We start from the raw sequence: 22194 nt of genomic DNA on the forward strand, positions 1-22194 counted from the left end.
ATCTTAGAAAGTTGGGCAGTATGGGTTTCCTGTTTAAACACATTACAATGCTTGTTTTTATTTTTTTTTTAATCCAAAAGGGTTATTGTATTAAGTAGTAGTAGTAGTTAACATCAATGCTACCACAATTATGCAGCTATGGTTCATTCAGTCACAATAGATAAGACAAGGACTCTGCAATAAAGCATACACAGAAAGAATGTACTGTATTACAACTTGAAAGTTAGCAAATTCAGATTTGAAAAAGAAATGAGAGCCCTAATCACAGACTGTTTGCGGGAATTATTGCAAAAAAAAAAAAAATATAGCAAAGCCCATATAACTAGAGCATAATCATTTGGAAAACTTTGAAAACCAAAAGGTGTTGTGTGCTACCCAGGGATACTTGGAATTTTAGTACCCGCAGACATAACAGATCACAAAAATTTATATGGTGTGATTGTTTTTATTTTAACAGAACTATATTTATCTTAAAACCCTACTGAATTCTATTTGCAGGAGTGTTGCAATGCATTATAGCGTGCGCAGGGGTGGACTGACAACTCATGGGGCCCCCGGGCAATAGGGGCCCCTGTGTCCTTGCCCAAACTCAAAAAAGCCACCAGGAGCATCTCATGGGGCCCCCTACTGACCCCGGGCGCTCGGGCAGTGCCCGAATTTCCAAATGGTCAGTCCGCCCTTGAGCGTGTGCATAATAAGGCAAGCTGCCTTGACTATAGGATGGGAATGTGTTGCATAACCCTGGCAATGGGGACTGCTGTGAGCAACCCTAAAACAAAGGCTAAAACATACTACACATACCTTTTAATTCATTCTTGAGGATAGGTGACTTGCAGATAAATGCATAAAAATGTAGCAGGGAAGATTTTCAAAAAAATAACTGCAATTCTATGCAGCAATGTGAGCCGCAGCAAATGACTAAGATGGATATTGGACTTGACCTCCCGCTGTGAGAATACTGCAGAGAACTGCAGAAGTGTGAATGGACCCTTCACCTCTCTGCTCAACCTTTCCTTCTATTTTAGGCAGCAGGCTTATAAATAGTTGGCACTATTCTCCATTGAGAGTTCTGGACAGGATGTTAGATGTGATAAAATCAAAACGCTTCTAAAATATTTACATACTTAAAAGGGTAACTTCACTTTCATAGGAAAAAAAATTGCAAATAAAAAATAATATAGCATATACAATTGCTACACAAGCCATGTTATAATTGAATGTTATTAAAAACAAGCAAAAATTTCCCAACACATTTACCAGCAGCCTGCAAACAAACTAAATTGACCCTAACAACTCAAGTTATAACACAGGGTTTCGTTGCACACATTTGCAAATATATGTGGAAGCTGCAGTGCCCATGTCAAGGCTCCTCTGTATACTGCGGTCTTAACTTTATATTTCTAAAATCAAGTTTATTATTTATTATTAATAATAATAATATATTTTGTATTTGTTTAAAATATAAAGTTAGGACCGCAATATACAAAGGAGCCTTGATGTGAGCACTGCGGCTTCCACATATATTTGCAAATGTGTGTAACGAAACCCTCTGTTTTAACATGAATTGTTCGACACGGTCAATTTGGTTTGTTTGCAGGCTAGCTGGTAAATGTGCTGGGAATTTTATGTTTGTTTGTGGTGTGCGGTTTCATTCCATGTACACCTTACTGTAAAGGTTAGTTATAAATAGAAGTGGTTGCCATCTTTATGTATAGAATGTTAATAGAACATGAACTTTCCCTTTCAATCTGTGGTGCTATACGTTTCTCTGACATTCAATGCAATTTGGCAACCTGGAGGCATTCTGTACAGAGTTGGTGTACAGAACGCCTCCCAGAAATGTCATTTCCTGCTTGTGTGATTGGCTCACTGATTTTCTCAGAAGTCTGCACTCAGATACAAGTCAGATTTTAGGCATCCTCTGGAACAAACATTTCATTGTTGGTGAGATACTCCCAAAGGTTTAATCATGTCTAAAGGAATTAAAACACTGCAATTTTCCGCAACACTGCAAGAGCATCAGCTGATTAATAATGAAAACGTTACTCCCATTCACTGTGAACATTAACACAAATGATCAGATAGTTCCATTAGAGCAACAAACGGTAGGAATCTGCAACAAAGATTGTTGAAATCTTTGCAATATACACTTAGCACCCACAGGGGACTGTTTATTTCTTAATAAAAGTGGAGTTAATCTTTAAAGAGACTGTTAAAAATTTTAAAAAAATGCAGAAAAAAGAAAAATCAAGTACTTTAAATGCTTGCATTTTTTCCTTTCCATACATTTTTTTTATTAACTTGTGGTGTGCCTTAGATCTTGCTGGGAAATGTACCAACTTCAGAGACTGTCAACTCCCTAGTACAGTCCCCTCCTTCCTTGCATGCCATAGCCCACTTCTCTTCTGGAATGTCCAATTACTCTCTGTGCTGATCCTTGCTCTTTTGCCCCTACCCTCATTTCGTTACATAGCCTTATGTGTAGCTGCCAGAGAAAGAGTGAAGAAGAATACTAGATGTATTTTTATTTATTTATTTGAGGTACTTATATAGCGCTGTGTGTACATTTACATCAGTCCCTAACCCTCAAGGGGTGTACAATCTAAGGTCTTTAACTTACATTCATACATACACATACTAGGGCCAAATTAGAAAGGATCCAATTAACCTACCAGCATGTCTTTGGAATGCGGGAGGAAATCGGAGTACCCAGAGGAAACCCACGCAGGCACAGGGAGAACATGCAAACTCCAGGCAGGTGGTGCCGTGGGATTCGAACCAACGACCCTAGTACTGATAACTATGTAGCCACTATGCTGCCCGGTACAGTGTCACTTAAAGTGGAACTTTAAATAAAGATTAAAAATGGGCGGACAGGCAGGATTTTTAAAGCAGAAGAGACATGCTTTGTCTCTTGCTTTAAAGTTACTTACCTGCCTGTCCACCCCTGTACAGCTCACTGTACAAATTTGGCAATGGCAAAATTGACGGAACTCCTGCGCATGCGTGGGAGTGACATCATCCCCACCCGGCCAATGACAGTGGCCAGCATTTGGGACCCGGAGGCCGGTCGCCCAGAGATGTCAGTGGCCAGGTAGGGAGCTCCGGGACAGTGCATCAGGGGATCGCAAATTAGTATAATTCTGCTTTTGGTGACTGCTCTAAGTCTGCTGGGCTGCTGACATCTTATCCAAGATGGTGATGCCCAGCAGCAACCTCAATGCTATTGGATGCTAACACAAGGAAGGCTTTTATAGGTAAATAACATGCAAAAAAATACTTTAATTGCAAATATAATCTTACAGGAAGATATTTGTAGACGTGGATGGTCTGATGACCGGGCTTCTAACTATGACTGCTATAAAAAGTTATTCTAAACATACCAAATTACAATTCTTGGTTGCTAGTCCTACAGTATGTGCAGGGTGTGCAGAGTCACAAAAGAAGTGAAAAAGCTTCAATGTTATTCTGTTTGTGTAATTATATATTTTTTTCTAATGAATATTCCTTTTACACAATAATAGAGCACATTACTGATACTCACAAAAACAAGCCTTTGTCGAGCACTGTGTGTCTTTAATATATTTTTTACACGAGAATGGATCTCTTCCCAGTTGGCTGAAGCTCGGTGGTCAGATTGGAATCTACGAAAAAATGAAATCAGAAGTTCAAAATCACTTAGAAACATTTAAAAATATTTTAAGCCAGTTTATACTGCTTAGTCTGGTTTACATATCTAAAACATTACAATCACATCGCATAAACGGGTCCACGGTAGTTGCTTGCATGGTGAAAGCTTCAATTTAAAAACTACCACTAACAATCCAACATTGAAAGGTATACCTTAACTTGTTTCACACGCTGGGTGTTTACAAATGACCATAGGCCTGTCTGCGAAGCTTCTCATTTATCCAGGTCATGGTATAGCTAGTAGTAGTTCATCACATTCAACTGGACTTGTTCTGTGAAGCTGAAGATGTTTCGTAGCTTATCCCAGCAACTTCTCCAGTTCTAATAAGTTGGGGAAATACTTTTCTTCCTTTCATTAAAACTTAAAAGTAGAGTAGGTAAGCTACAAAACATACAAAACCAGTTTAATGTGACTAACTGCTAATAGTTTCTCTAATCTAGCTGTCTAGCTGTACTGCTTTCATTCAATGTTTTCTTTTCGTTCATCTCTATATGAACAAATGTGAATATCCACTTGATGCCAACATATGTGTGAAAATCATTTGGTAGCTGGATTGTGCATGCATGGCCAGTGCATCTACACACACCAGTGCTAGGGCCGCAACAGGTTGTCAGTAAAAATCTGAAAGCAATTTGGAGTACACTTTAAAGGTACATATGAGTTACATGCACTTCTATATCCAATTCTCTGCAAACTAATTTAAACTAGTAAAATCATAGCAGGGGCGGACTGACAACTCATGGGGCCCCCGGGCAATAGGGGAACATGGGGCCCCTGTGTCCTTGCCCAAACTCAAAAAAGCCGATGAAAAAGGTACCAGGGGCATCTCATGGGGCTCCCTACTGACCCTGGGCCCTCAGGCAGTCCCCGAGTTTCCAAATGGTCAGTCCGCCCCTGATATATATATATATATATATATTACACCAAAAGTATTGGGACACCTGCCTTTACACGCACATGAACTATAATGGCATCCCAGTCTTAGTCCGTAGGGTTCAATATTGAGTTGGCCCCGCCCTTTGCAGCTATAACAGCTTCAACTCTTCTGGGAAGGCTGTCCACAAGGTTTAGGAGTGTGTCTTTGGGAAGGTTTGACCATGCTTCCAGAAGCGCATTTGTGAGGTCAGGCACTGATGTCAGATGAGAAGGCCTGGCTTGCAGTCTCCATTCTAATTCATCTCAAAGGTGTTCTATGGGGTTGAGGTCAGGACTCTGTGCAGGCCAGTCAAGTTCCTCCACCCCAAACTTACTCATCCATGTCTTTATGGACCTTGCTTTGTGCACTGGTGTGCAGTCATGTTAGGACAGGAAGGGGCCATCCCCAAACTGTTCCCACAAAGTTGGGAGCATGAAATTGTCCAAAATGTCTTGGTATGCTGATGCCTTAAGCGTTAAAAAAAGATCTAAAAACTAAAAGACTTTGTGAAAATTAATATTTGTGTCATTCTCAAAACTTTTGGCCAGGGCTGTATACACACATGCACACTCCTCTATATTGTTAAAAACTTTATATTTACACCCTAAAAATAAAGAAAAATATTTTCTATCTCCCTCATATTATACCAGAGTGATCTTGATTTTGGAGTATATAAGGGTGTACACACACTAGGTATGGTTGCCTTGTACAATGTGCAAGCAAGACTGTCCACTGACTTGCGCTCACATTGTGCCAAGCCTCAGAACCCTTATGTCATTAGCTCTGTTTCTCACAGATGTGTACCTTACCCAAATCAACTGAACCGTGCCTGAGCCCACTGCTTCAAGCTCCCCAGGCACAGTACAGTAAACCATGCCCATGCACGGTACGCAATGATCACACTAGTCAGACAAATTGCACTTTGGAGGTCAAATGTGCTCAGGCATGGTACAGTAGCTTAAAATGAGCACACACTAAGATAGCCTCTCTCAACTAGGCTGTGGCTCAACCGCATTGTTTTCCCATCCCCCAACCTCACATGTGAATAAGCTCTTAGGCTAGGTTCATACTACTGCGACTCTGCAAGTGGGGTTTTCTCAGGCACAACAGGCTGTGCCTGTGTTTCATGCAAGAAAAAGGTCCCTGCACCATTTTTAACATGCAGCGGCACCATGCAATTTCACAGCAGTTCTCACATCTGAAAACACGTTGCATTTTTAGATGCATGGGTGTGCCATTAGGAATGAATGGCAGCCCCATGTGTCTGTAAAGAGCAGTGCGTTGTAGCTGCAGATGGTTGCAAGTACGGGAACAGCTGCAATTCTCACAACCCCCTACATTAGTGTGAACCTAGCTTTAGACTGGGGTGCCTCGAGACCAAATATACTTTCAAAGGGTGCCTTGACTGAAAGAAGGTTGAGAAACACTGGCATATAAGAAGTCAGGGGCTAAATCAAACCACTCAAGTTACATCTATGAATAAAGTATCGATTTTGGGTAGATTTGTGCTTTACATGTACCTAACCTCATGAGTACGTAATATTGTAGGCTGTGCTGTTCCTAGAATGAGATTTTGTTGTATTTTTCAGAATTGTGCGACTGCACCGGACTACACATTTTTTCCAAACTTTTTTTTGCTTCCTGCCAAATTTTGTTGATTACAAACCGCTTGTCATTGATGATGTATCTGATCTGTGGACCAACAGAAATCCCTTCATTAATCTTGGCATCAATTACTCTTGGAAACATCTCAAATAATAAAAACCTTCACCTTCCTTGTTCATCACTTTCACAAAGTTTTTCATCAGTCACAGTTTTATGTGAAGAGGAAAGGCAAAAATATCTTTGTTGGGTCAAAGAGTGGTTCATGTGTCATGTTTTTCTTTCCTGAAACCAAATTCTTTCAAAGTGGCAATTTATTTTTTAAGAATAAATCTTTATTGGATTTTCAGTAATAAACAAAAGCCCATACAAGTTTGATTGATGGATGAAAAGTGTTGATCAGTGAGTAAAATTGTTACAATTCTGAATGTAGGTGGGCTGGAAGTGTTTTAATGAGACCTTTTAATTGCTTTGTAAAATCCTGGGTCAGATCATAATCCAGTTTTTTATAGTAAAGAGGTGAAGAACACCTAAAACAATTTTACTGATTTATCAACACTTTTCATCCATCAATAAAACTAAAAATGGAATACTCAAACACACACGTCAACTTCCTAGACACCACAGTATACATCAGGGATGATACGCTTCACACCTCAATATACAGGAAACCCACTGACAGATGCAACTACCTCCACAGTTCCAGCTTCCACCCCCAACACACGAAACGTGCCATCATACACAGTCAGGCCATTAGATACCACTGAATATGTTCTGACCCAAGAGACCGAGATAAACATCTCGGGACACTAGCAGACTCCTACCATAAGAAAGGTTACAAGGACAAAACTATCAACACCAGCATAAACACAGCCTTGAGAACCCGAAGAGAAAATCTTGCCAGAGACCATCGCGACACATGGGTCTGCACATGCGTAGGTGTCTGTCAAGACATGCAGGAGGCAGGGCACTAGGACCCAGGCGCAACCGTCACCTATGACGGCGCTGGGCAGGCACTAGGACCTAGGCTGCGCCTGTCAGGCGCAGGGCGGGCTACTTAAACCAGCCCTGCACAGACACAAGTTGCCGTATGGTCTGATCTTGTTCCTGTGATCTGTGAGTTCATTCCTGACTGTTGCTGACCATTGCTTGAACCTGACCTTGCTGATATTCTCCTGCCCTGACCCTCTGGCTTGTTTGACTACTCTTCTGGATATCCCTTCTGATCTTAACTTCTGTTACCAGACCCGGTGAGTGACATGATTCCTCTGTGCCTGCTGTCTTGTACCACGCTGTCCACCCGTTACCGACCCGGCCCGTCTGACCACGCTATTGCTCAGCCATCCATCCGACCCGCATGGATTAGCTACTATTCTCCAGACCTGTCTGCCTCTTCACACCAGGCTCTCCACCTGTCATTACCTCTGGCGATTCCTCTACCTCAGGTGGGTGTACTCAGGGGCCGTGACCTGGTCACTGTCCGCTCCAAGCCCATCCCCACCATCAGGGGCTCTGGTGAACAAGCGGACTGGGGCTTAGACTCCGTGCCCTAGGGAATCCTGTCCTGTGGACTGCTAGAGTACACCAGGTGGTCCATAACAAATCTACTTCAGTACAAAGAGAAAAAAACAAACAACCGTGTACCTCTAGTAACCACATACAACCCAGCACTAGAAGGAATAAGAAAAATAATCAAAGATTTACAACCCATCATAACAGAGGATGGAACTCTGAAAGAAATATTCCAGCAACCACCAATACTGGCCTTCAGACAACCCCCCAACCTCAGATATAAACTAATCAGTAGGACACTTCCTTCTGATTATGTCACAAATAATGGAAGCAAACCCTGCAATAAAAAATGCTGCAAACTGTGCAACCAAATCAATCCATCAAAAAGCGTCAGACACTCAAAAAGGAATCTTCAATATCTCCAGATCATACAGCTGCACCTCCAGTAATGTTGTGTACCTTATCCATTGCAGAAAATGTAGCAAAGGATCTTATGTTGGCGAAACAGGATAGAAGTTGTAAACAAGGATGAATTTGCACAGACATACCATCAAGGAACATAAAGAAGATGACATCTGCCCACCTGTGGGACACCATTTCACACAACCAGACCACACAATGGGAGACCTCAATATTTTAGTTCTTAAAGGAAATTTCAAATCCATTCAGGAAAGAAAAACCTTTGAACTAAGAATGATAATTCTATTTGCCACAAGAGATAACGGCCTGAATTTGGACATAGGATTCCTCAATCATTATCCAACAGTTTTATCACCTCAAGCATGACTCCCTCTGTAGTGTTGTTCCCCCCCCCCCAGTCTTTGCTTTTGCCGTGTTTTATCTCCTTTTCTTTTTTTTCTCATCCCCCACATCTCTTCTAACATTCTGCTAAAACTTTGTGATTAGTACTGCTTGGACCTTGAAGAAGGGGACATACCCCTAAAGCTTGTCCTTAAAATTGTATGTTAGTGCAAATAAAAAAAGTATCACGGACAGTACTCAATTGTTTCTTTTAGAAGCTCAAAAAACTAGGAAAAAAAAAGCTTGTTGAATAACACAAATAATAGTGTTTTTGTGGGGGCTTGTAGCAGCGTTTTAGTAACATTTAGGAGCGTTAGAAAAAACTGTTAGGAGCGTTTTAGTATCATTTAGGAGCATTTAGTGTTTTTTTTTCTGCTGGAAAAACATTCCCAAAAACTCTACAAAAACAATTATTTTTTGGCTCCTAAAAATGCTGAAGCTTGATAAATGCTGCTAGCAAAAAAAAGCAGAAAAAATGCTGATAACAGCTTCTAGAAGTGTAAAAAAATGCTAGTGTGCATGAAGCCTCACAGTGCAAAACCACCTTAAAGGTATTACAGTAAGTAGACTATCCAAGGTTTTCAATACTGTTACAACAAATGGCACGACGTCAGAAAATCTGAAACACTTCGGTGATCATATTCTTAGGTGTCAGGAATTCTATACCATTATGATATGATCTCATATATATTGACAGCAACAGTATATGAACCCCATAATGGAATGGTCTTTAACCAATAGCCGCCCGGCCAATGGCCGTTTGGCGGCTTCAAAACTGTCTCTGCACTCCGGGTGCACGCCATTTGGCGTGCTCCCGCACATGCGCAGTTTGCGCTAATGGAGAGCGGCGCAGCAGTGCGATCTGTCACCGGCCGTGCACCTCGGACACGGCCGATGACAGATTCGAGTACCGGCTCCCGTTGCTGGTACCATGTGACCTGCTGTGACCAATCACAGCAGGTCACATGACAGTTGTATACAATGGATGGCTTCATTCATGATGCCATCCATTGTATACTAGTGCCTAGCTGTGAATGGTCACAGCTAATCACATGCACATGTGACCAAATCACAGCTAAGCACAAAAAAAAAAAAAAAAAAAAAAAGCTGAATGAATCGATTTCATTCAGGTAAATGCTTGCTTATAGCAAAGTAATTCTTTGCTATAAGCAAATTGTGAAAAAAAAAAAAAAATACTGATCACTTCCCCAAAGTAGTACAATGTTACTATGGTAACATTGTACTACTTTGGTCATAGTAAAATATGAAAAAAAAAATCTTAAAAAAAATTTAAAAAATGTAATAAAAAATTAAATATAATAAAAAAATTAAAAAAAAAAAAATATATATATATCTTTTTCATACTGTCACCAGTCAGTGTCCCTGTTCACCGCCATGCCAGTTATATGATGACGCTGTACTGCACTGGTGACAGTATGTAAAAAAAAAAATAGTGAAAATAATTTTTTTAATTTTTTCATTTTCCGAAAAATTATGACAAAAAAATACAACTTCAAAAAACTCGCCATGCCTCTTATGAAGTACGATGGACTGTCTACTCTGCAAAAAGGGGTCATTTGGGGATATCTGTACTATTCTGACATTCTTGGACCTCAAGAAATTAGATTGGCCGTCAGTACTTCAGGATTGATCAATTTTCAGATCTATACCATAGTTTGTGAACTCTATAACTTTCCTACAAACTAAAAAATACATCCTAATTTGGGTTATTTTCACCAAAGACATGTAGCAGAATACATCTCGGCCTAAATTTATGAAGAACAATTATTTATTTGTAAACTTTTATAACAGAAACAAAGAAAAATGTGGGTTTTTTTCAAAATTTTTGGTCTTTTTTTTGTTAATTTGGCAAAAAATAAAAACCCCAGCGGTGATTAAATACCACCAAACGAAAGCTCTAGTTGTGTGAAGAAAATGATAAAATTTTAGTTTGGGTACAGTGTTGTATGACCGCGCAATTGTCATTCAAAGTGTGAGAGCGCTGAAACCTGAAAACTGGCCTGGGCAGGAAGGTGTAAAATTGCCCAGTATTGAAATGGTTAAACTATGCATTGCTGGCCATTTCTTTTTAATGTAACAACACGGTCTTGCATGGATGTTCCATTTGCATTTGTAACAACAGTACTTTTTATATCTGAGCCGGATTCCAAGCAGCAGAGCTACTATTATTAGATTTCCACAGATATTCCAGTTATTCTTGGTGTACTGGATGTGCTTCAACAACAGTTCCATGTTTTTGTATTCTTCTTTCATTAGTGCAGCAGAGCAAACAGGTTTTGCAAATTGAAAAAAAAAACAGAAACCAGTAAGCAATACATTAAATTAGGGGCCATTTTCATGATTAGCAGTCTAACATTTATAAAATACACCAAAACATGTTCAGGAAGCAAAATCGTAGTTGTCCACTGTTGTCTATATTTGTACAGTATTCTTGTTTTCTGCTGTTTCGTGTATGTTATTGTTTTTCTTTTGGATATTGTTACTTTTTTTATATACAGTACTAAATCAGAGTTACACATTGATTTTCTTAATATATTTTTTGGCGTGAGTCTTTTTTTTGTGTAGTTTTTTTTTCTTTGTTGAAATTTGTGTAATATAATAGATTTGTGTACTGTCCAGGGATATTGCAAGGATTTAGGATTGCATGATATTCTGGAATTCTATGTTGTGATATACAGTCATGGCCGAAATTGTTGGCACCCTTGATATTTCTCCAGGAAATCATGTATTTCTCACGAAACGTATTGCATTAACACATGTTTTGCTATACACATGTTTATTCCCTTTGTGTGTATTGGGACAAAACAAAAAAAGGGAGGAAAGAAAGCAAATTCGACATAATGTCACACAAACCTCCAAAAATGGGCTGGACAAAAGTATTGGCACCCTTTCACAACTGCGGATAAATAAGAATGTTACAAGCATGTGATGCTCCTGTAAACTCACCTGGGGCAAGTAACAGGTGTGGGCAATATAGAAATCACACCTGAAAGCAGATAAAAAGGAGAGACGTTCACTTAACCTTTGCATTGTGTGTCTGTCTGTGCCACACTAAGCATGGACAACAGAAAGAGGAGACGAGAACTGTCTGAGGACCTGAGAACCAAAATTGTGGCAAAATATCAACAATCTCAAGGTTACAAGTCCATCTCCAGAGAACTAGATTTGCCTTTGTCCACAGTGCGCAACATTATCAAGAAGTTTGCAACCCATGGCACTGTAGCTAATCTCCCTGGTCGTGGACGGATGAGGAAAATTGATGAAAGATTGCAACGCAGAATAGTCCGGATGGTGGATAAGCAGCCCCAAACATGTTCCAAAGACATTCAAGCTGTCCTGCAGGCTCAGGGAGCATCAGTGTCAGCGCGAACTATCCGTCGACATTTAAATGAAATGAAACGCTATGGCAGGAGACCCAGGAGGACCCCACTGCTGACACAGAGACATAAAAAAGCAAGACTACAGTTTGCCAAAATGTACTTGAGTAAGCCAAAAACCTTCTGGGAAAACGTCTTGTGGACAGATGAGACCAAGATAGAGCTTTTCGGTAAAGCACATCATTCTACTGTTTACCGAAAACGGAATGAGGCCTACAAAGAACAAAACACAGTACCTACGGTAAAATATGGTGGAGGTTCAATGATGTTTTGGGGTTGTTTTGCTGCCTCTGGCACTGGGTGCCTTGACTGTGTGCAAGGCATCATGAAATCTGAGGATTACCAAAGGATTTTGGGTCGCACTGTAGGGCCCAGTGTCAGAAAGCTGGGTTTGCGTCCAAGATCCTGGGTCTTCCAGCAGGACAATGACCCCAAACATACGTCAAAAAGCACTCAGAAATGGATGGCAAAGAAGCGCTGGAGAGTTCTGAAGTGGCCAGCAATGAGCCCAGATCTAAATCCCATTGAACACCTGTGGAGAGATCTTAAAATTGCTGTTGGGAAAAGGTGTCCTTCCAATAAGAGAGACCTGGAGCTGTTTGCAAAGGAAGAGTGGTCCAAAATTCCGGGTGAGAGGTGTCAGAAGCTTATTGATGGTTATAGGAAGCGACTGATTTCAGTTATGTTTTCCAAAGGGTGTGCAACCAAATATTAAGTTAAGGGTGCCAATACTTTTGTCCAGCCCATTTTTGGGGTTTTGTGTGACATTATGTCATATTTGCTTTTCTGCCTCTGTTTTATATTTGTTCCAATACATACAAAGGGAATAAACATGTGTATAGCAAAACATGTGTTAATGCAATACCTTTTTTGTGTGAAATACTTGATTTTCAGGAAAAATATCAAGGGTGCCAACAATTTCGGCCATGACTGTATAATCTTTATACTCTTCTAGCTTTGTAGTTCTTTGGTACAATGTGAACAGGCAAAGCTGTAATTGGAAGACATGCTGAGCGGCTTACTTACAATAGTAATATAACCGTAAAACAAGAGGCAGTGAATTATTTAAGTAAAAGGTCTCCCTAGACCGATAGGGATTTATTCTCTGGTAAATCTGGTTTTGCTCATGTTTACTGCTAGACATTGACAAATCCTCTTCTCCTGTGGCTTGCAGACATACATGTTTTGGTTGATAAATGAAGACATCTGCTTCTGAACAACTTACTTTGGGGAGATATGAAAGTACATACTAATAAGAGAAAATATCACATTCTAGGGAAATATGAGAAAAGTATAATCATGTTAGACTCACAATTTGCTTTCATGGAATATATTATTATATACTTATACAAATGATAAAACTTGCATTACCCTAACATGCATACACAGAGTAACCCCTGTCCTTCAGCACAATTGAAAAAAAAATTAAACAGCCCCTTCAAAATGAATGGGAAATGAGCATCTATGCAAGAAATACACACAGAACTATGTGCTTGAGGGTGAATGGGTCCTTCTTACTGTTATTAGATCTGCATTCCAATAGTTGGGATAGCCAAACATCAGTAAAGAGGAGTTATGAAAACTTTACAATGGAAAAGGCTGCAAAAAGATGGCCTGCACTTATTTGGTTTGGGTCGGTCTTAAAATGGTTTTCTGTGTATTAGTTAATCATGCATTGAACTTTTGCAGTCTTCAGTAAGCTGGTGCTCAATGTACTGGCAGTTACAGTGGGGATCGAAAGTTTGGGCACCCCAGCTAAAAATTTGTATTAATGTGCATAAATAAGCCAAGGAAAGATGGAAAAATCTCCAAAAGGCATCAAATTACAGATTAGACATTCTTATAATATGTCAACAAAAGTTAGATTTTATTTCCATCATTTACACTTTCAAAATAACAGAAAACAAAAAAATGGCGTCTGCAAAAGTTTGGGCACCCTGCAGAATTTATAGCATGCACTGCCCCCTTTGCCAAGCTGAGACCTGCCAGTGTCATGGATTGTTCTCAATCATCGTCTGGGAAGACCAGGTTCTGTCAATCTCAAAGGTTTTAAATGCCCAGACTCGTCTGACCTTGCCCCAACAATCAGCACCATGGGTTCTTCTAAGCAGTTGTCTAGAAAACTGAAACTGAAAATAGTTGACGTTCACAAAGCTGGAGAAGGCTATAAGAAGATAGCAAAGCGTTTTCAGATGTCAATATCCTCTGTTCGGAATGTAATTAAGAAATGGCAGTCATCAGGAACAGTGGAAGTTAAAGCAAGATCTGGAAGACCAAGAAAAATATCAGACAGAACAGCTCGCAGGATTGTGAGAAAAATCATTCAAAACCCACGTTTGACTGCACGATCCCTCCAGAAAGATCTGGCAGACACTGGAGTTGTGGTACACTATTCCACTATAAAGAGATACTTGTACAAATATGGTCTTCATGGAAGAGTCATCAGAAGAAAACCTCTTCTACGTCCTCACCACAAAATTCATCGTTTGAACTTTGCAAATGAACATATAGACAAGCCTGATGCATTTTGGAAACAAGTTCTGTGGACCGATGAGGTTAAAATTGAACTTTTTGGCCGGAATGAGCAAAGGTACGTTTGGAGAAGAAGGGGCACAGAATTTAATGAAAAGAACCTCTGTCCAACTGTTAAGCATGGGGTTGGATCAATCATGCTTTGAGGTTGTGTTGCAGCCAGTGGCACAGGGAACATCTCACGAGTAGAAGGAAAAATGGATTCAATAAAATTTCAGCAAATTTTGAATAGTAACTTGATGCCATCTGTGAAAAAGCTGAAGTTAAAGAGAGGATGGCTTCTACAAATCGATAGTGATCCTAAACACACCTCGAACCTTACATCAAGAGGCGTAAACTGAAGGTTTTGCCATGGCCTTCACAATCTCCTGACCTCAACATAATTGAAAATCTATGGATAGACCTTAAAAGAGCAGTGCGTGACAGACAGCCCAGAAATCTCAAAGAACTGGAAGACTTTTGTAAGGAAGAATGGGCAAAGATACCTCAAACAAGAATTGAAAGACTCTTGGCTGGCTACAAAAAGCGTTTACAAGCTGTGATACTTGCCAAAGGGGGCAGTACAAGATATTAACTCTGCAGGGTGCCCAAACTTTTGCAGACGCCATTTTTTTGTTTTCTGTTATTTTGAAAGTGTAAATGATGGAAATAAAATCTAACTTTTGTTGACATATTATAAGAATGTCTAATCTGTAATTTGATGCCTTTTGGAGATTTTCCCATTTTTCCTTGGCTTCTTTATGCACATTAATACAAATTTTTAGCTGGGGTGCCCAAACTTTCGATCCCCACTGTATATTGCACAGAGCTTTAACCGAAAGCAACCTGACTCATCCACAAAGATTACGTCTCACAGCTAAGGCCCTTTTCACACGTGTGGACCGCTTGTCTGTTTTTCATCCATCTGTTGACAAAAGAAAAATGGACATCAATGCATCTCTATGTAAAAATGGATGTACACGGATGTCTGTTTACAGCCACATCCATTTTTTGAAACAGATCAAAGTCCTATGGCCCCTTTCAAACGGGGCGGACTAGTCAGCGGACCTGCTTGCTCAGCGGGGGATCTCTCTGCTGATCCCCGCTGAGCAAGCAGATGACATTTCTGTGTCCTCTCCGCTACCGCAGAGCGGACACTAATACAGCCCGTTGTTTTCTATGGATCGGTAGGATGTTTCCACCCAACCCGATCTGTCAGACGGATGGGGAACAGATCCCCATCCGTCTGTTTTTAGAATACAGGATCAGATCAGATGCCGGCGGTTGTCAGTTGACACCCACCGCTCCATAGAGACCTATGGATGGTCCGATCGGGATCTTCTGAAAAACGGACAGGCGAACCCAATCAGACCGTCACTGTGAAAGGGGCCTATCTTTTTTCCTTAAAAAAAAAAGGGCGAAGAAAAGGATGTAAATGGACAAAGGGTCCATTTTTGCATCGGATGTGGATGTAAAAAACGAATGAGAAACTTATAAGAATCTAATGAGAAACTGATGTAAACTGACTGAACTGATAAAACGAACAATCCGCATTTGTGAAAGGGGCCTTACTATGGGTTCCTGTTCTTTTGTCTTACTTACTTTAGGCCCCTTTCACACGAGCATTCCATTTGTCTGTTTTTCATCAATTTGTTGATGAATGAAAAACGGACATCAATGCATCTCTATCGAAAAAAAAACAGATGATCATCCATTTACATCTGCATCCATCAACGTCCGTTTTTTTAAACAGATTAAAGCCCTATTTTTATTCCGTTAACAAAGCATGGAATGGATGAGAAACAGATAAATGGTCTATTTTTGCAACAGTAGTGGATGTAAAAAACTGACGGGGAAACTGATGTAAACTTTGCTGTTTTTTCTTTGAAAAAAACATGACTGAACTGATTAAACAAACGGAACAAGCGTGTGAAAGGGGCCAAATTTAGAGACCAGTTAATCAAACCAACCAGGCAAAATTGCATATCTTTTACCCAACTAATACAGCAACCAATAAGAATTTGTGGTTCAACTTACAAAAAAACTCAAGCATCTTTTATAGGCCACAAGCTCATGATCGTCGAATGCAACCCAGAATTATCAGTATAGAACCTAGCAGATGTTAAAGTACAACTACAGGCAATACTTTTTTTTATGATGGATAGAATAAGAGAGGATTATAACCCCCGTCAGCTTGGAGATATTTATTTTCACTTTCTGTCCCACAACCAAAAACAGGAAGTGAGAGGAAGTCCCTGTAAAGTAAGGGAATCCCTTGGTGTCACCAGAACTCATGTCTCCACTGAAAGAAATCCATTCTATTACTTTTCCGGCTGACAACCTAAAATTTGGGAATTTACCATTATCATCGAAAGTAAAAGTAAAATAAACAGGACAAAAAGAGAGGGTGAATCTCTTCAACGGGGGCACAGACAGCAATAAAAACCTGACAGGGGTACTAATCCCTCTCCTCTCTATCCAATACTGAAAACAAGTTTTGCATTTAGTTATACTTTAAACCGCTTTATGTGCCCCTAGAAGTCACACATCTTTTTTGGTAGTGGGTATTCCTATTAAAAAAAATAAAAATAAAAAAGAGGGGAAGGTACATTTTACTCTTTTCAATTACTAGAGTTAAAACATTTGAACTTCGAAAGATGCTCCAAAGTAGAACTTAATTTTAAGCATTTATCTTTGATGGAGCCTGTCACATCTCACAATTGCTCCTGTGGGATTCAACTCTGCCTATTTTGTGTCCAAGAGAGCTCCAAAAGTAAAATACTTAAGAGTCTAAAGTCCTAATCCACTTGCCCTCTGGAAGGTTTTACCCCCTTCACGACCAGGCCATTTTTTGGTATTCGACACTACGCTACTTTAACTGACAATTGTGCGGTCACCCAACTGAAACTTGATATCATTTTTTCCCACAAATAGAGCTTTCTTTTGGTTGTATTTGATCACCACACGGTTTTTTATTTTTTTCATTATATAAATGAAAAAAGGCCAAAAATTTTGGAAAACAATATATATTTTCTACTTTCTGTTATAAAACATATCCAAAAAACAAATTTCTTCACAAATTTAGGCCAACATGTATTCTGCTGCATGTCTTTGGTATACCTAAAGGATTGTTGGGCAATGTATTTCTTTTTGCTAAATGATACAAAGGTGTGCAATACGGCTGATATCCCTGAAGTCTGTAGCATGGAACATGATTTGGCATTGCTGAAAGATTGGGCAAAGAACTGAAAATTGCAGTTCAATGTTTTTGCATGTAAAATAATGCACCTAGGGAAAAAGAATCCCTTGACAAAGCGCAACATCGGGGGTACAATGTTGGCCAGCACTACAGAGAAAAACGATTTGGGAGTATTTATTCAGATGTTTGCAAAATGAACAGTGTGGCCAGGCAGTGGGGGAAACGAACAGAATTCTAGGATGCATCACTAGAGGGGTCACCAGCAGAAAGAAGAAGGTCCTGATTCCTCTATATAGATCTTTAGTGAGATCTCCATTAGAATACTGTGTGCAGTTCTGGAGACCTCACTTACAAAAAGATATTGGCCAAAATCGCACCTGAGCAATGCATGCGACTATCCATACAGAAGGTGTCTTTAAGCTGTTATTACCAACAAAGGATTTTGTATGAAGTATTAAATAAATTTCAGTTAGCATGTTCAATACTTTTTCCCTGTGTCATTCCATTTTATTATGCATAACTTAATTTCTGAACTTATTTGTTTTGGTTTCTTTGTATGTATGGATTGCATGGGTTGTTACTGACATGTGGTGAAAATTTCATGCCAACAGGACCCTTAGAAATATATTTACTGCTAAAAATGGTGACGTGTTCAATACCTATTTTACCCGCTGTATATACATTACATTCTCCTTATGTACTTTATATGTAATCCTGTAGCTATTTATATCAAGCTTGATGCTTGTGTTGTCTCAACATGCAATGGCATATGTGTTTTTAGAGAGCCTTCTGATGCTCAATTTGTGTACTACAATCATTACTTTTAATATTCTACAATTCTACAATAAAGTTATGGCTTTTATAACATTTGTATGTTTTGTTGTTGGTATGGTACCCAAAAAGTCCCAGTAGCCTTTCTAGTTTTTGCATATTTCGATGGTATTTATATCGGAATTGTTATTTATTTATCTTTATACTAGTAATCAGCGACTTATAATGGGACAGTGATAGTGTGGAGGGCAATCTGACACTAGCTTATGCTGGCTGGGAGGTACACTGACATCAATAGTGATACTAATACAGTGATCAATGCTAATACTATACGTGGTCACTGTACTAATGACACTGGCTGGGAAGGGGTTACCATCAAGGGGTTAACCATGTACCTAACACTGTGTAATGTGTGTAATATTGTTTTTTTTCCTGCTAAAAAAATAGCAAGATTGCCTGTCATGGTGAATCACAGAGCAGATCAGTGGGTCCTGGCGATACATCATTGGCCAGGATCCGCTGATCGGCTTGTGCTGTAACTACTCACAGCACAGCTGGGGCCGGGGGATGCATGTGCTCTATCTGAAAGCGCTGATCACATACCAGATACATGATCCAGTGCACAGTGGCCACCCTGCTGCAGTAAATGTACTCATGGTGGTCGCTAAGCGGTTATTTTTGCAACTGGTTACAACATAGAAGACAAAAGACAGCAAAAGTGAGTCGGGGGCCACACAGTCCCCCTTCATCAGTGCTGGGGTAAATGGCAGGATGTTAAACTGACTCAGAAATACCCTAATTAGGGTGATCAGCGGGCAGATCAGTCACTGTCACTTCTACTGTGAACGCCAACGCTGGCCATTGTTTATAACATCCTTTGCCTGCAGATCAGTCTGCTTAGGAGTGTTTTTGAGTCCAAAAGTTCTAAAATCACACAGATGGTTATCTACACAGTTTTCAGCGTCATAGAAACAAATATACATTTTCCAGACTGCATAGTTCTTACACTTATCTCCACACAGACTCACCATGTTATCTCATTTAGCCTTGTGATAAACTGTCCAACTTGTTCTGCACATGCTCCTGTCTAATTACAAAGTCTCTTAGGCAATGGCCTGCTCAGGTCACCTCCCTTGAGGCCAGAACACACACTCTTCCAGTATCTGTTCACACGCTCCGCTCATGCAACAGTTTGTCTCCAGGGAAGGAGCCCTGAATCATAGATAGGTCCTATACTAAACGGGCTGTGCACACATACACAACCAGGATGCTGGTTTCCAATAAAATGTGGACCCAGGGTTAGGGACTTCATTCCCAAATCTCTACAAAGCCTCTAGATGCTAGAACCCAATCCGGGGTTTACCAAACCTGGCGAAAACTGCACAACCAGTTTTCTCCACACAGAACAGATATCCTGGAGCTCCTCAACCTGCATAAATGAGAAACTGGTGTGACATCTAACCCTTCTTAAAACATAAGTGACACAGCACTGTCACTGTTCACTTAACATTCTGTCATTTCACCAAACCCTGATGATGGGGGATTGTGTGGCTCCCAAAGCACACTGACTGTCTTTTGCACTGCTTGTTGTAACCAGGTGAACCATGAAGCCTGAGGCTCGGTGACGCAACTTCTGCGGACGGCACTTCCGATCGGTGGATTGCGCCCCGCTTCCGGTACTGAAGCGGGCAGCAACTATCTTTCCTCCTATACACAAGCTGTTTACGCTGGGTGCTGGTCTTTTAGACACTGTACCATGTGAGTGTATATATATTAATTTTTATGAATAAATTACTTGAGTGGTTTATGCTATGAGATCTTATTTCTGTGGTTTTTCCCTTTGAATGGATTCATCTTGAATGCTGCATATCTTCTGATAAATCAGAGTGATGGTGATTAATCGGGGAAATCAGGTCTGGGGTAAATGGCCGAATGTTAAACTGACTCAAAAATACCCTATGCAGGGTGATCAGCAGGCAGATCAGTCACTGCCACTTCTACTGTGAATGCCAGCACTGGCTGTTGTTTATAACATCCTCTGCATGCAGATCAGACTAAGTAACGCAACTTCCGCCAACATCACTTCCGGGCGGTGGAACGCATCCCACTTCCGGTACCGGAGCAGGCAGCAGCCATCTTTCCTCCTATACACAAGCTGTTTAAGCTGGGTGTAATGAATGCTGTATATCTTCTGATAAATCAGAGTGATGGTGATTATACAGGGAAATAAGTGCTGGGGTAAATGGCAGAATGTTAAACTGACTTAAAAATAACCTAAGCAAGGTGATCTGCAGGCAGATCAGTCACTGTCACTTCTACTGTGAATGCCAGCACTGGCTGTTGTTTATAACATCCTCTGAATGTAGATCAGGCTTGGTGACGCAACTTCCACCGACGTCACTTCCGGGCGGTGGAACATGTCCCACTTCTGGTACCGGAGCAGGCAGCAGCCATTTTTCCTCCTGCACACAAGCGGTTTACGCTGGATGCTGGTCTTTTAGGCACTGTACCATGGGAGTGTATATTTATGAACTTTTACGAATAAATTACTGGAGTGGTTTTACACTATGAGATCTTATTTCTGTGTTTCTTCCCTTTGAATGGATTCATCTTGAATGCTGTATATCTTACAGGGGAATGCCCCACAAGCGCTTTTGACCATACTAGAAACAGATGGTCATCTACATATAGTGAGTGTTAGTCCATGTGGAGCACAAATTGCACTGTCAAGTGGAGCACCATGAAACACATGTATGATCGCGGGCACTTTGCACAATTTGGGACATATTGGATATTTGCACTTTATCTGTTAAAGATTAAGAAATATGAGTTATAATCATGTGATATGTGAGGTTTATATATGGTTTTAGTTAATAGATAAGTTAAAGATAAGATAGAAATGTAATTTTAAAACAGCATTGCATATAATTGTCCATAACAAAGTTAAAAGATAACTTCTGCATTAATTCAATAACTATATGGATACACAATTATGTAAAATTCATGGTTTTTACGTTTGCCTTGGGTTTTGTCAACTTGCACTTTGATTAGCTGCAACACTTTTTCAAAAATTCCTAAATGCACCATTAGGGGGTGCTGTGGGCTAATTTATCAGCTCACTGTGGAGGAATTAGCAGGAAGACACTTATACCTATAAATTAAAAAAGTCTTCCCCTATTAACAGAACTCTAATGTTTGTTAAATGTATTTTGATAATTTTAGCGAGAGGGTAACTAAAAATGTGAAGGAATAGAAGAAAAAAAAAAAAGGATATAAAAAACAAATTGATATAATGGATATAATCTTGACCAAATGGGGAGTGAAGAAAACTGAAGGACCACATCAAGGCTGAAATGTTCATATAATATAGAGAAAATGTGATATTCTGCTTCAGGAACTGCATCTAACTGCTGCACAGATTTAAAGGCTATGATAACCTTTGTAACAAAATGTAGTATGCAGTCAAGGGGCCCCAGTGCTTTTACAAACACTATGCAGTTTAGAAAATTGGACCTTTAATAGCTATAAATGTAGGACAAGACTGGCTTCCCCACAGCCTGACCAAAAAAATAGCACTGGGAGTGAATTACTTTGTGCTGCCCAGGATCTGGCGTGCATCCTAAGCTGGACACTCCCCCAGCATCACAGAAATGAGTGCTTTACCTCTTTCAAGACCAGCGCATGCGCAGTGCACTCTCCCTCCCTTTGTTATGCTTGGGGTGTGCTCAATGATCAGGTTGTGCCAGCTTCAAATCCAGGAGGGGGTATGTTTGTGTGAATGAAACTGTATTTT

General features: G+C 40.1%; 1 protein-coding gene across 2 annotated transcripts in view; it reads right to left on the reverse strand.

Moving 5' to 3' along the window:
- SPATA6 (spermatogenesis associated 6) overlaps window positions 1-22194 on the reverse strand; it is a 114723-nt gene that overhangs the window by 13543 nt on the left and 78986 nt on the right. For both annotated transcript variants that reach the window (XM_089684445.1, XM_089684444.1), the window contains one exon: window positions 3545-3644. In XM_089684445.1, the coding sequence (XP_089540571.1) occupies window positions 3545-3644 (100 nt within the window). The remainder of the gene's footprint in view (window positions 1-3544; window positions 3645-22194) is intronic.

The sequence above is a fragment of the Staurois parvus genome, unplaced genomic scaffold (assembly GCF_062004578.1).
Source record: "Staurois parvus isolate SC_StPar_1 unplaced genomic scaffold, SC_StPar_1.0 ptg000347l, whole genome shotgun sequence".
Lineage (NCBI taxonomy): Eukaryota > Metazoa > Chordata > Amphibia > Anura > Ranidae > Staurois > Staurois parvus.